Source organism: Rhinoraja longicauda, chromosome 3 (genome assembly GCF_053455715.1).
Source record: "Rhinoraja longicauda isolate Sanriku21f chromosome 3, sRhiLon1.1, whole genome shotgun sequence".
In the NCBI taxonomy this organism is placed as follows: domain Eukaryota; kingdom Metazoa; phylum Chordata; class Chondrichthyes; order Rajiformes; family Arhynchobatidae; genus Rhinoraja; species Rhinoraja longicauda.
Window position 1 is genome coordinate 26,633,583 of NC_135955.1, and position 15,368 is coordinate 26,648,950.

The 15,368-nt window shown below is 40.4% G+C and overlaps 1 protein-coding gene across 2 annotated transcripts in view; it reads left to right on the top strand.

The window, feature by feature from the left end:
* The window catches only part of smc2 (structural maintenance of chromosomes 2), a 39,282-nt gene extending 23,937 nt beyond the window's left edge, over positions 1-15,345 (top strand). For both annotated transcript variants that reach the window (XM_078395066.1, XM_078395074.1), the window contains 11 exons: positions 17-221; positions 474-609; positions 1,316-1,440; positions 2,315-2,508; positions 3,022-3,165; positions 5,101-5,295; positions 7,448-7,648; positions 9,435-9,551; positions 10,802-10,962; positions 12,916-13,063; positions 14,964-15,345. In XM_078395066.1, the coding sequence (XP_078251192.1) occupies positions 17-221; positions 474-609; positions 1,316-1,440; positions 2,315-2,508; positions 3,022-3,165; positions 5,101-5,295; positions 7,448-7,648; positions 9,435-9,551; positions 10,802-10,962; positions 12,916-13,063; positions 14,964-15,155 (1,818 nt within the window). In that variant the 3' untranslated portion in view covers positions 15,156-15,345. The remainder of the gene's footprint in view (positions 1-16; positions 222-473; positions 610-1,315; positions 1,441-2,314; positions 2,509-3,021; positions 3,166-5,100; positions 5,296-7,447; positions 7,649-9,434; positions 9,552-10,801; positions 10,963-12,915; positions 13,064-14,963) is intronic.
* The last annotated feature ends 23 nt before the right edge of the window (positions 15,346-15,368 follow it).

Genomic DNA, 15,368 nt, shown 5'->3' on the forward strand with positions numbered 1-15,368 from the left:
CTTCTGCTTTTTTCAGGTGGGTGCAGACAATGTACACACAGCTTTATCCCTGGTAGGATATGAGCAAGAATTAAAGAAAGCAATGGAGTATGTTTTCGGGACTGTGTTAGTGTGTGACTGTTTGGAAAATGCCAAGAAAGTGACCTTTGATCCAAGGATAATGACAAAAACAGTCACTCTTGGTGGTGATACTTTTGACCCACAGGGAACATTAAGTGGAGGTTAGGATGTTAAAATACCATTCTTTACTTGTGTCCTATACCTTTTATCTTGTTTTCTAGTATGTTTTCACTATTTACTACTACAGAAAATGCTCTGTGCTCACGTCCTATTGAAATAGGTGCATCACCTTGGCTATGAAAATATATTTGTTTTTCACATTAAATTCTGTGCATGGTGTTTAAAGTTAGTAATTTGTAACCGAACTATAGCTCTTTTTTTATCTTCAATCATGCGTCGATTTTATCAAACAGGTGCTCGGTTGCAGTCTGCCTCTGTGCTGGTTGAACTCCAAAAGCTGAAGGATATTCAGGTTGAGCTCAAAACTAAACAAAATGAATTGCAGAAAGTGGACAAGGAGTTGGGGAGTCTGAAGAATATTGCAGAAGGGTATGTTAGTTTCTTGGCTTTTGGAGAAGAAAAATCAGTTCTACCTGTATTGGTTAAAATGTCATTGTAACTTGCAGCCTGGCAGTGAACATGTTCTTTCTCTGGAGATGGTACAAAGTATTCAGTGATGAATAATTTTCAGGCTGTTCTGTTTATTATTGTAAGTGTTGTCTTGATTTGCTGCCATTTAAGCTTGTCTGTGAAGTAAAGTGCCTGGTGTAATTTCAGAAAATTGTAGATTCCATTATAACTGTTTCTGAATGAGTTTTCCTCAGCCTGGAACACTTGACACTTTCAGTTCCAGGCCTCTTTTGCATTGAATCGTGCAGGGCAATTAAATGCTTACGTTTAATGCTTTCCATTATAGTTTGTGTGCTGCTTATATTGTTGAAGTACAAAGGGGAAAGAGAAAACATTGCCTGATACTAAGCTGCTGGTAAAATAGTTTTTTTTGCCTTGGTGGGTGGATTCCTATGAATTCCAGTGGAAAAAGGTTTTTTTTGTTCACTCAGCAATAAAGTTGAGATTTCTTGTGGAAGAAGTTTTATTAAATTTGGTAACTTCATTAAAAAGTGGGAAAAAAAACATTGCACTCTGTTCTTTCCATACAGATTTTGGCTCAAGTAGTATACTAAGTGGGCATCTTAATGCATTGTATTTGGTACCGTGTGAACAATGTGTTTCTTTTTCCACAATTCTTTTGCAGATACCGAGAATTGAAGTTACAATGCGAGTTAAAATCTCAAGAGGAAGAATTATTGTTAGTAAAGCTTCAGCAGAGCTCTTACCACAGGCAGCAGGAGGAGCTTAAATCCATTCAAAAAACTATTGGTACTTGTTATTAAAGAATAGGAGTTGTATGGTGGAGACTGAAACTCTGTATAATTTATAGCTGATCCTGTGCTGTGTATCCTTTCCTGTCTGATCTTCCTCACATCCCTACTCTTTGGATCCAATACTCCACATCCCCACGCTTTGTGTCTGCCTTGATGCCTCGGGTATTTTCCAAAATGGCCTGAACCTTTTTGTGCCAGCCTGAAAGAAAGGACTTTAGTATCAATCATGTCAATCCCTCAAATTTGTATGCTTAGCATAATCTCTCTTATACTGTAAGCTGGAGGCAATCTTATATGATCTCTCACATTCCTGGAATCAATCAGCTATTATTTTCTTGGGTAGAAAGACCAAAACAGCACATGTGCTCTAACTGCTCTCGCAGATGTCCAATACATTGCAGTAAGAATTCCTTCCTTACTTTATACTCCAACCGTCTTGGAAGAAAGACTGTAACCATTCTTTCCTAATTGCTTGCTGTATTTGTATGTTGCTTGTCTTGGAGTCCAGCAGTTTTTTTGGGTTTTTTTGCGTTAGTATTATGGTTATTAATTTATTGACTTTTAATGTTTTTTGTGTTTATTGCATTTATGGGGCTGTTATGCACTGCAAGAAGAAATTTAATTGTTCTGTTTTGGGTGTATATGACTATTAAACCCTCTTGACAGCATGGTCTTAATCAGGCCTGCCTATCACCAAGTAAAATGCTAGATGAACACTTTAAATTGACTAGTTCGATAAGAGCTGGCTTGCTGACATCTATCTTTATGTTTGCAGAAAGCAAATGGAAAAGTTAATGATTCCAACATTGTAAGGTGCACTAGATTGCAAAACATTTAAGTATTCTTGTTTTTTCTTTAAAACATTTTAGCTGAATGTGAAGAAACACTTAACAATACAAAAGAAGTGCAAAAGAAGATTGAAGAAAAATATGCTGTTTTAGAAAATAAGATGAAAAATGCTGATGCTGAGAGGGAAAAAGAATTGAAGGAAGCTCAGAAGAAACTTGATGATGCCAAAAAGAAGGCTGACATGTCCATTAAGAAAACAAAAGAAAAAAAACAGGTACTTAATGTATGATTCCTAATCTAAATCTAGTTGCCTCTGGAAAGCAAAATGCAGGTTAGGTGAGAAGTGAATACCCATTTGGAGTAACAAAAAGGTGCTTTCACTTTTCTGTAATTTCTGTGGCTGTCTTGCAGAGGCTGGGATTCTGTACCCTAGTGGCTTTTGAAGGCTACCACCTGGGTATTAAATTTGGAAGTAGATACACTTTTGAAACATCAGGCAATTGAATGCTGTTGGTAGCTGGCACTGAATATGAAGCCTGTTCAAACTGAAAGACACGACAGGTTTGAAGTGCCTACCGCTGCTCTTATTTTCAAATGTTCTTGACCTCAAATGAGGTCACTAGTACTCACTGATCATCTTGATTCAATTATTCTCATGGATCACAAATTTGACCAGAGTTTTCATAATTAGCTTAACCTTAAGAAATTTTTCAAAATAGTGCCTAAGGAGAATCTGCTTCTGGAGTCTATCGTGTCTAGTTGCTAATTTTTGAGTTTGTATCTGTAGGAAATGGATGCTCTGCTTTTAGAACTAGAAGCAATGAAGAATGAGCGGACTGGATATGAAGAGCAGATTGGGGCTGTGGAGGCAGCCATCAAATCTTACAAGGAGCAGATTGAAAACATGGCTGAAGAAGTGGCAAATAATAAGGTATTAATGCTTAGAAATTGGATAAGGAAAAGGTCATTTGCACCTATCTTTGTATTTGTACTGGGCATTTCTGATTGTGACTCCTTTAAGTGTGGGTGTTTTTTTTAGGTATGTTTTGGGCACAAGGTTATGTCACCCATGTGCAGGGTACCCAATAATTACATAGAAACTGGACAAATTGATTGCAATATGTCTTTTATTTTTCATTCCAATTAGAACAAGCTGAAATTATGCATACTTAAACGAGCCCCATCTGGAGATTGTTTATATTTTATAATGCCCATTTCCCGCCTCTCCCCCAAAAAATTGAATTAAATATTTCTTTGTCAACAACCTTGAGCACACTTAGGCGATTTTTTTAGGCGACTGTTGTGGCAACTGGACCACTCCTATGACAATGTCTACGACAAGCTACAAAACTTACCACCTAGTCGACGGCAAGCTACCGACAACCGGCGACCCAATCGTCGCGACTTAGGACATCCACCTACGACTGCGCCTACGACAACCTACGACCACACAGGCGACAACCTACGACCACTGAAGTCAACCTACGTCCACCCGCGATAAGCTATGACCCTGTCGGCGACAACTGAAGCCTTGATCTGTAGCCCTATTACTACTGCTATCCAGAAGGGGATGGGGTTGCCCTGGAGGGAGTCTGCTAAATTGTGTAGGGTCTGTTTTCAATGTTTCTTATTGGAAAAATCCACAAAAACTATTTATTTTAATTTAAGATGTCCCAATTTTACAATTTCTTTTTTGGTAATCTTCAAGTTAGCATGAGGCAAATTACAGCACCCACTTTGGATATTGCCCATTTTTGGATACGCTATTGAAACTTGATATAACAGTATAACAGAGCTTTATTTGTCATTCGGTACCAAGGTACCGAACGAAACTACATAGCAGTCATACAAAAAAGAACACAAGACACATAACCCCAACACAAACGTCCATCACAGTGACTCCAAACAACCCCTCACTGTGATGGAAGCAACAAAACTTCCACTCTCTTCCCCACGCCCACGGACAGACAGCTCGTCCCCGACCGACCCGCACAGTCCCTGCAAGGAGATGGAAGTCCCCGCGGCCGAGTCGCAACGGGCGCTGAAACGTCTCGCTGCCGAGCCGGGCGATGGAAGGCCCCGCGACCAAGCCTTGCGCAGCTAAGTCCCGTGGCCGAGCCGCACCAGCGATGAAAAGTCCCGCGGCCGAGCCACACCAGCGATGTAAAGCCCCGCGGCCGAGCCGCACCGGGCGATGTTAAGTCCCGCGGCCGAGCCGCACCAGCGATGAAAAGTCCCGCGGCCGAGCTGCACCGGGCGATGTAAAGTCCAGCGGCCGAGCCGCACCGGGCGATGTTAAGCCCCGCGGCCGAGCTGCACCGGGCACTGTTAAGTCCAGCGGCCGAGCCGCACCAGCGATGTAAAGTCCTGCGGCCAAGCCGCACCGGGCGATGAAAAGTCCCGCGGCCGAGCCGCACCGGGCACTGTTAAGTCCAGCGGCCAAGCCGCACCGGGCGATGTAAAGTCCAGCGGCCAAGCCGCACCGGGCGATGTAAAGTCCAGCGGCCGAGCCGCACCGGGCGATGTAAAGTCCAGCGGCCGAGCCGCACCGGGCGATGTTAGGCCCCATGGCCGAGCCGCACCCCGCGCCGTGAGGAAGAGACCTAAAAGAGAAAAGTTTCCACCACCCACACCACCCACACCACCACCCCCCACACATACACAACCAAAAAAATACAAAAACCATCCCAACACCGACACACAACAAAAGAAAAAGGAAAAAAGACGAACAGACTGCTAGCGAGCCGCAGCCGTTAGGCGCCGCCACTTCCGCTTTTAAGTTCTTAAGTTATAATATAGAAAAATATAAATACTTCACATACTAGACCATTGTATGGTCTTTTTGATTTATACTTGTATTTTGTAGGAATCTGTGAAGATGGCTCAGGATAAGCTGGCTATGCAAAAGGAAGCTATAAAATCTCAGAACAAGGATATTCAAATAAAAAACAACTCTATATCAGATTTACTAAAACAGAAGAATGATGCTCAGTTGAAAATCCAGGAACTGGAACATAACATTACTAAACATAAAAGTGAGACTGCTGATGCTGCTGCTAAAGTAAGTTCAAGAAAATAAGTGTAGTTAATTATTATTCTGCATCATGGTTGGTATTATTTATTCAGTAAGTTATATAATGAAATATGTATAATTTATACATTTGCAAATTTTAGTCTTATTGCAATACAAAATTCTAGGATTTAAAACAGTTGGGAAATGTAAAAATGTGACTGGCAAATTGGTCAAAGTCTTTTCAGCTCCATGTTTAGGTTTCGAAATCGGCAGACATACCACTTTTTTTCTTGGAATCGTAAAAATGTATCGCATCAAAAGGGGGGGGGGGTGGACGGGACACTTTAAATTAGTTCTGTTTCCCAGATCTTGATAGTAAGCATTGTAGTTTATGGCTCTTCTAGTAATTTACTATTTAAGTTGGGTGCAGATGTTTGCCTTTACATTCTTTCAGGCAGTGAATTCCAGACTATTATAATGCCTGGAGTTTAAAAGATTTTTTTCTCAACTCGTCTCATCTGTCCCTTTTAGTTAATGTCCCTCTGTGGCAAGAGAAATAGGTCGGGTCTTTTTTACATTATTATAATATCAATAAAATCCGCACTCCATCTCCCTTGTTACAGAGAAAATAACCCCAGCCAAGTGCAATATCTGCATTATCTGCATTATTTGCATTATCTGCATTGAACCCCATTAGCCATTCTTCAGCCCAGCTGATCAAGATCCTGCTGTAATTTTTGATAACCTCTGCCCTATAGACGATACCACCTACTTTAGTGTCATCTAAATCATTAATATAAACCACAAACAACAATGGACCAGCACCAATCCCCGAGGCACACCATTAATCACAGGCGTGCAGTCTGAAAAACAACCTTCCATCTCCATTCTCAATTTTCTTTTCCCCATTAAGTCAATTCAGTATCCAGGCAGCCAGCTCTCCCTGGGTGCCTTGCAATCTAACTTTCCAGAGCAACCTATCATGTGGAACCTTATCAAAGGCCTTGCGATAGTCCACATTGACAACGTCTACAGCCTAACTTCATCACCATCTTCATAACTTCTTAAAATTCAAACCAAATTTATGAGAAACAATCTCCCATGTATAAAACTATGCTGACTATCCCTAATCAGCCTCTGTCTATTCAAATGCATATATATCTTATCCCTCAGAATCCTCTCCAGTAATTACATACCACAGATGTTAGGCTCGCTTTCTAATGTTCCCAGGCTTTTTCTTGCAGCCCTTCTTAAATAGAGGCACAACTTTAGCCACCATACAGCACATCAATGTCTAATGATGATTCGTATATCTCTGTCAGGGCTCCTGTAATTTTTCTCCAGCTTCTCACAGTGTCATCTGATGTATCTGATTAGGCCCAGGAGATTTATCTACTTCCATATGTCTTAGGATGACCAGCACTGTGCTCAAGATATCTCCATGAAATGCAATAAGATCCTCAGACTTCATTTCTTTCTCCATAGTAAAAACGAGAAATACTCTGGCCGTGCTTATTTCCAGCATTCATACAGCATAGATGATCACTTTGGTATCTGAGGTGTCCTAGTTTCTCTAGTTGCCCTCTTTCCCTTTTATACATGCTTTATCTCTAGGTACTAAGCTTAATTTGTAGAACCACACAGTTAGAAGAGCTGCTGCCTCAGCATCAGAGACGGGCTCAACCCCAATGTTGGCTGTTCTCCCACTAACTGTAGGTTTCCTCTGGGTGCTCCGGTTTCCTCCCACATCCCCAAGATTTGCAGGTTGGTAGGTTATTAGGCCATCGTAAATTGTCCTTCGTATGTGGATGTGTGGTAGAATCAGGGGGTTGTAGAATGCAGGATTAATGTTGATTTAGAGTAAATAAGTGGTTTAGTTTATTTGGTGTGGACTCGGTGAGCTGAGGGTCTGTTTCTGTGCTGTGTCTGCTCATCCAATTGGACCCACCCCCTTTAAAGTCCTAAAACATTTTGTTAAATGGAAGCATTAATTGTTTAAATTATTTACAATTCCACTGTTGTCAAGCAAGCCTTGCAAATAAATACAGAAGCACAATGTCCTTTGGTAGTCAGGCTATTCATATTTTCCATTTTAGGCAGAAAATAATTTGTTCTCTTTGCATATCAAATAATTAAAAGTTGGAGTTTGACTGTTGATCTTTCTGAAGAGAACTCTGTCTTCTATTTGGAATTTGTGCAGGTGACTAAAATGCAGAAAGAGTACGAATGGATTAATTCTGAAAAGCATCTCTTTGGCCAGACTAACACAGTCTATGATTTTAAAACAAATTGTCCGAAAGAAGCAGGCCGGCAGCTGAAGGAACTGCAGGAAAAGAAAAATAAGCTCGGAAAAAATCTTAATATGAGGGCAATGAACATGCTGAGCCAGGCTGAGGAGCGGGTATGATTTTACTTATCTCTTTGGAAATTAAGAAATGAAAACAAATTTTCCTGCAGGATTTTCAAAAATAACTCATGGTGAATCTAACCTCCAACCCCACTTTTCCCATTGACACATTAGTTTTTATAATGTATTTTCTACAACACGAGGTTTCTTGGTAATGCAACAATCACATTATAGCAGAACTACCTCTATTAATTTCAGAGCTTATTGGTGGTTCAATCTATTCCATGTTTCGTGATGAAATAGTTCTTCGTAGTATATTGCAATTATTTAACTTCGTCCGTTTTGCATGTATTTTGTTCATTGTACTATTAAACATTTAATTGGTGATGATGTGCATGCCCTCTGATACAATTGCCTATCGCTGTTTATCAGTATTAAAATGGTCATTAAGAAGCTTTACAGAGAACAGTACAGCACAGGAATAGGCCCTTTGGCCTGCAATGTCTGTGCTGAACATGATACCAGGGCCTATCCCCGGTCAGCCTGAACATTGCAGGGAATATCCCTCCATTCCCTGCAAGTCCATGTGTTTATTCAAAAGTCAAATGCCATTATTGTATTTGCCTCCACCACCACCCTGTCAATGCAATATCAACTGCTCCCAGTGTACCCTCCTGAGCTCCTGCCTAATAACATTGTAACGTTTACATGGAAATTGTTCATCCTTGGGTAGTGGAAATGAATGCCCTGTTTGGATCGCATCTGTCAATGGCAGTTGGAATTTTTCTCTTGTTTCTTGAGTGCCACCTCTACTAAATATTTGCTTTGTTTTAACAAAATATTTATGTAGGAGCACTGTAATTTGTATAAAGAAATTTCTATCACTTTGATATTTTTTTGTGGAGTCTTAGTATCATGACACAATTTGACTAAAGTTCATTTTAAGTCAATCTGTGAATAACTTTAATCATTGGTAGATGGTCGTCAGATATATACAGGAAACCCTTTTTTTAACAGACCCCTTTATAATCGATTTTGGTTATAGTGGTCGGACCTGCTGATACCACCCTGGCCCGCACCGCCACCCCAGCCCCAGCTTCCAATGCCACCCCCGCTCACAAGGTGCACCAGTGAACCTTTTTCCACCCACCACACAGTTGGTTTGATGTGGCTATTGTTGCGACTTACGTTGAAGCCCTTGCGAACAACACTTTCTTCAAGCTATTGCTACTGACAGGACACACTCCATCAACATGGTGCTCCTGCCCCTCCCACCTGCTGCTGCTTATTTCTGTCAACTCGTCCTCTTCCCCCTGTCCACCGCATCCTCCTCCCGTCGCTCTGTCCACTCGGCCTCTCCCCCAGGGGTGAGCCGCAACAACAGCCATATCAACCGGTGAAAAAGGGCTCACTGGTGCAGACCAGTGGCATTGGCGCCTAGTTTGAAGGTGAAACAACACAAAGTGCTGGAGTAACTCAGCAGACTGAATCAAACTGAAAAGGGTCCAGATGTCACCTATCCATGTTCTCCCGAGATGCTTCGTGACCTGCAGAGTTACTCCAGCACTGTCCTTTTGTGTGTTCACCATCATCTGCAGTTCTTTGATACAATGATAATACCTTACTTGGTTATAGCAAACAATCGGCAATAACGGACACTATTTTCCCCCTCCCCCATAATGAGGGTTTACTGTACTTGAGTGTTATTATGGATATTAAGAAATATTTAATTTCTAAGTTCTAGCTCAATATGACCACTTAGTGATTTATCTAAGAAAAATGTAACTGGATCTAAGAAAGTTTGAAATTTGAATTGTCTCGCTTTAAATTGCCACTGCAGTACAACGATTTAATGAAGAAGAAAAAAATTGTGACAAATGACAAGTCAAAAATTCTTTCAACTATTGAAGAGCTAGACAAGAAGAAAAATGAAGCTTTGAATGTAGCTTGGAAACAGGTAAACAATGGTTTATATTTCAACAGTTCTTTTGGTACTTGCGTTTCAGCATGGTCGTGAATGCACAATATTATACAATGGTCAATTAACTTACCAACCTGCACGTCTTTTGGGATGTGTGAAGAACAGAAACATTCTGAAAAACCTAAGTGGTCACTAGGAAAATGTTTAAACTACATGCAACAGCACTAGAAATCAGGATTAAACATTGGTCACTGGAGCTGTGACCTATGAATTCAGAGGAAGACGTATCGCTATTATAACTTTTTTCATCAAGGAATTATGGCTCTGACCCAGTGAGAACTTCAGAATTGATTACTGCATGTCTGTCTGGAGCCTTAAGCAGTCTCTGGTGGATCAGGAGTTCCTACATGCTTGCCTGCACCTTCGTATTCCATTGCTGTCTATGCCAGTTTGCTGATTACAAAATATCAGCATTGAAAACTCAACATTAAGGTAGTCTCTCTTTAGTCAGAGGGTGGTGAATCCGTGGAATTCGTTGCCACAGATGGCTGTGGAGGCCAAGTCAATGGATATTTTTAAGGCGGAGTTTGACATTCTTGATTAGTAAGGGTGTCACAAGTTTTGGGGCGAAGACAGGGGAATGTGATTGAGAGGGAAAGATTGAACGGCCGAGTAGACTTGATGGGCCGAATGGCCCAACTCTACCCCTAGAACTTATGAACTAGTATCTAGAACATTTATTTAAAGCTTTTGTTTTGATGTATGATTATGTAGCGCAGCGGTAGAGTTGCTGCTTTACAGCGAATGCAGCGCCGGAGACTCAGGTTCGATCCTGACTACGGGTGCTGCACTGTAAGGAGTTTGTATGTTCTCCCCGTGACCTGCGTGGGTTTTCTCCGAGATCTTCGGTTTCCTCCCACACTCCAAAGACGTACAGGTATGTAGGTTAATTGGCTGGGTAAATGTAAAAATTGTCCCTAGTGGGTGTAGGATAGTGTTAATGTGCGGGGATCGCTGGGCGGCACGGACTTGGTGGGCCGAAAAGGCCTGTTTCCGGCTGTATATATATGATATGATATGATAAGTCCAGGCGATAAGAAGCAGTGACTGTTGACTTTTACTCACACTTGATATGCAAAATGTATGAAGTAAAGATGCTAAGTTAAGTTATGAAATGTGTTATGGCAAGGGTATTATGCACTGTTTGAAGAGAGCAAGTAATTTTTAACGAATGTGTGTTGACCCCAATGGAATTTCTATCAGCAAAGTTCATCTTTTTAATTTAGGTAAACCAAGATTTTGGCTCCATTTTCTCCACACTGCTTCCTGGCTCAAATGCCATGTTGGTTCCTCCTGAAGGCAAAACTATTCGCGATGGAGTAGAATTCAAAGTAGCTCTTGGAGATGCTTGGAAAGACAATCTCACTGAACTTAGTGGTGGTCAAAGGTATGTCTTTATATTGAATTTTAAAATATGAATGACCTTTTCTAAAGAAGACCAAGATAATTTCCAGTGTCCTGAACAAAAGTCCATAAGAATTAGGAGCAGCTTTAGGCCATTCAGACCATCAAGTCTGCTCTGCCATTCAATCATGGCTAATCTATCCCTCTCACCCTCATTCTCCTGCATTCTCCCCATAACCTTTGACACCCTTACCAATCAAGAACCTGTCAATCTGCATTAAAAATACCCAATGTCTTGGCCTCCACAGCCTTCTGTGGCAATGAATTCAACAAATTCACCACCCACTGACTAAAGACATTTTTCTTCATCTCCATTCTAAAGGTATGCCCTTAGAATGAATGGGTCGACTGAGCTTGTTTTCACTGGAATTTATAAGGATGAGAGGGGATCTTAAAGAAACATAAAATTCTTAAAGGATTGGACAGGCGAGATGCTGGAAAAATGTTCCCAATGTTGGGGGAGTCCAGAACTAGGGGTCACAGTTTAAGATTAAGGGATAGGCCATTTCGGACTGAGATGAAGAAAAACTTTTTCACTTATAGAAAGTTGTGAATCAGTGGAATTTTCTGGAAATTCACTGGATGTTTTCAAGAGAGAGTTAGATTTAGCTCTTAGGGCTAAATCTAACTCTCTTGAAAACATCCAGTGAATTGGCAGAAAATTCCACTGATTCACAACTCTCTAAGTGGAAAAGTTTTTCCTCATCTAGGGATGTGGGGGGAAAAAACAGGAAAGGGGCACTGATTTTTGATGATCAGCCATGATCATATTGAATGACGGTGCTGGCTCGAAGGGCCAAATGGTCTATTCCTGCACCTATTTTTCCATGTTTCTATATTCTGAGGCTGTGCCCTCTGGTCCTAGACTCGCCCACTAGTGGAAACATTCTCTCCACATCCACTCTCCAGGCCTTCAATGTTTCAAACATAATTCATTTTACTGTATGTAGGTGCTTGCTGTGTGGAAATTGGCCCAACCTCTTACTTTACAATAGTAGCTACACTTCATTGGCTGCAAAGTGCTTTGGGAGCATTTTTTTTAACCAATCCCAAAAGAGAATTGTTAAAAAATATATAGGTGTGCAAGTCTTTTTAATCAATCTCTGTTCTTTTTCATTTAGTTTCATTTAGACTCTCCCAATTTTCAAACTCTGCAATGTGCCATCAATGAGCACAGAGAGAGTGGATGTGGAAAGGATGTTTCCACTGGTGTGAGAGGAGAGGACCAGAGGTCATAGCCTTAGAATTAAAGGCCACTCTTTTAGAAAGGAGATGAGGAGGAACTTTTTTAGTCAGAGGGTAGTTAATCTGTGTTACTCATTGCCACAGAGTGCTGTGGAGACCAAGTCAGTTGATATTTTTACGGCAGAGATACACAAATTCTTGATTAGAACAGGTGTCAAGGGTTCTGGGGGAAATGGCATTAGGAGGCAGAGATCAGCCACGATTGAATGGCCTGAATTAGACTCGATGGGCCAAATGGCCCACCTAATTCTACTCCTATAACTTGTGATTAATTGCTGTTGTTTTATGTCCAAAGGAATGCTGAGATAGATGGCAATAGTTTTTAAAAGCCAGAACGTTTTCTCACTGTTACAAACTGCAGTTATCTCATAGCAGCACTCTTTTATTTAATATTTATGGCTTCAGTCTGATTTGAAGTTTGTTTTAGTCAGATACCATCAAAAATACTATTTTCTCTTATCTTGAGTATCATGAACGATCACAGCTTTGAGTTAAAGTCCCAGTAATGTCATTAAATTAAAAAAATAAAATTAATTAATGTCCAAGAGAGTTAATGAGGTCTGACAATTTAAAAGAAAAAAAGACAGATAATATTGAAATATCTCTGGTTGTAAACGGAGCTAAAATCAGGTGAAAGCCAAGTTACATTATAGTAATGGTGTGTTATTTGTTCTGTGCGCACATTCTATAGGTCACTTGTGGCACTATCTCTGATTCTGGCCATGCTGCTTTTCAAACCCGCTCCGATTTATATTCTGGATGAAGTGGATGCAGCCTTGGACCTCTCTCATACCCAGAATATTGGACAGATGCTGCGAACACATTTCCAGCATTCCCAGGTATGTGGCAGAAAGAAGTGGGAGTTTTTAAAATTTGCCTCTATTGGTTTTCAACTACTTAATAGAACCCTGCAATTTCTGCATTCTTCCTATTTTCAGTCGATATTTGCCTCGTTTTCTCCTAGAAACATAGAAAATAGGTGGAGGAGGCTATCTTTTTCCACTTTTTCTTGGTGTTTATGAAACTAGCTCTTCTGTCAGGCTTGGTTTCATGTGCACTTTAAGCTGCCAATTCCTTACCTAATTTAAGTGCTAATATTAGTAGCAGTTGGGAATAAATACTTACTGTACATCTTCTTTACACATGATGAAAGTTGCTTAACTTCTGAACAATTCATGGTAAGAGTTGCCATTTTATCTCCTTCATCTAAAGTAAAGACTAGCAGAGGAATTGTTTTCGATGAGAATATACAAGGTATATTTAGAAAGTTTACACATGACACTTAAATAGACGGTATGGTGAAGAAGGTTATTGACAATTGCAGTTGGATTTTAATGAGCTGGGTAATTGGGCAGAGGTATGGCAAATGGCATTCAATTCAGATAAGTATAAGTAATAATAATAATAACAAATAATAATAAGTGCATTTTGGAAAGTCGAAAGAGTAGGACTTTCACAGTGAATGGTAGGGCTCTGGGGAGTGTAGAACAAAGGGACCTAGGAATACAAGTAATTAGTTCCTGAAAGTGCAAGGTGATCGAAAGGTGTCAGGCATGCGGCCTCATTAGTCAGGGTACTGAGTAATAGAGGTAATAGAGGTGGGGTGTTATGTTGCTGTTCTACAAGACGTTGATGAGACCACATTTTGGTTTCTGTACTGTAGGAATGATGCTTTAAACTGGAGTGAAAAAAAAGATTTCCAAAAATGTTGTCAGGACCCGGGCTGAGTTGTAGGGAGAAGTTAAGCAGGTTAGGACTTTCCTCCTTGGTGTGTAGGAGGCCATAGGGTGGCCTTTATAGTGATAGATAATGAAGGGCAGAGATCATGTGCTTCCATAGCGAGTATTAGGGTAGATCTACACTTAAAGAAAAGAGGACATGAAATAGAGCTGGTGTTAAAGGAAAATCCAAAGATATTCCACTGGTAAATTAAGAGTGAAAGTGTTACCAGGGAAATAAGAGGTCCCTGTCAGGATTAGCATAGCTGGCTTTGTGTAGAATCACGAGATGGGAGAGATATTAAATGAATACTTCATATCTGTTTTTACTAAAAAGTTGTTCATGAAAGCTAAAGAATTGGAACATAGAAATTATGAAGTTATAGATCGTGTATGAATTGCCAAAGAGGATGTACTGGGAGTTTTAAAGCACAAGAAGACAGATAACTGCAGCAGGGTCGGACCTGTACAGTTAATAGTAGAGCCTTGGAGAGCTGCAGAACAGAGATCTGGGAGTCTAGGTGCATGGTTCTCAAAGCGGTGAGTCGGGTGGACAGTGGTGAAGAAGCACTTCTTCATTGGGAAGAGCATAGAGTAAAAAAGTTGGGGCATGATGTTGCAGCTTTATAAGATTAGTGACATCAGACATTGAGTAAAGTGTGCAGATCTGGTTGCCCAGCTATTGGAAAAAAATTGGAAAGAATGCAGGAGAGTTTCACTGGGATGTTACCTGGACTTGCAGGCTTGAGTTATAGGGAGAGATTGAATGGGCTGGAAAAGGAGGCTGAGAGGGGACGTTAGAGCTGCACAAGATAATCAGAGGCATGGATAAAACGCACTCTTCATCTTTTTCTCAGGATAGAGGAAAGGATTGTGAAAAGGAGAGATATAATTTGTTGAGACAACTAAAATTCCATTTCTAAACTCCCATCTAATTAATTCTATGGTGCATCTGGTGGAATAAAAACAGAAAATGGAAATGGCATATTTCTTAAAGGCTATTGTTTTTCATTTCCTGCAGTTTATCGTGGTGTCGTTGAAAGATGGCATGTTCAGTAATGCCAACATCTTATTCAAAACAAAGTTTATGGATGGCGTGTCAATCGTCACAAGATTTGCACAGCGTCAAATTGGTTCTGCAACATCCAATCATCTCCTAGGCAAACCAGATAATGCAAAAACAAAAGGCAAGAAGAAAAGACTACATATTTAGGACTACAGTCTGTCCAAGCTCCTCGAGCAATGCGATATAGATTTATGCACACTGTCTTCCACATATGTAATATTGTACAGCAGTGACTTTCCTTTCCCTTTATATTTTTCTGATCTTTTTACATGTTTTCAAATTTCTAAAACTTTTGAATGGTGTTTTCTATAATTATGTAAACTTTTCATCCACAATAATAACATTAAAAATAAATAATTG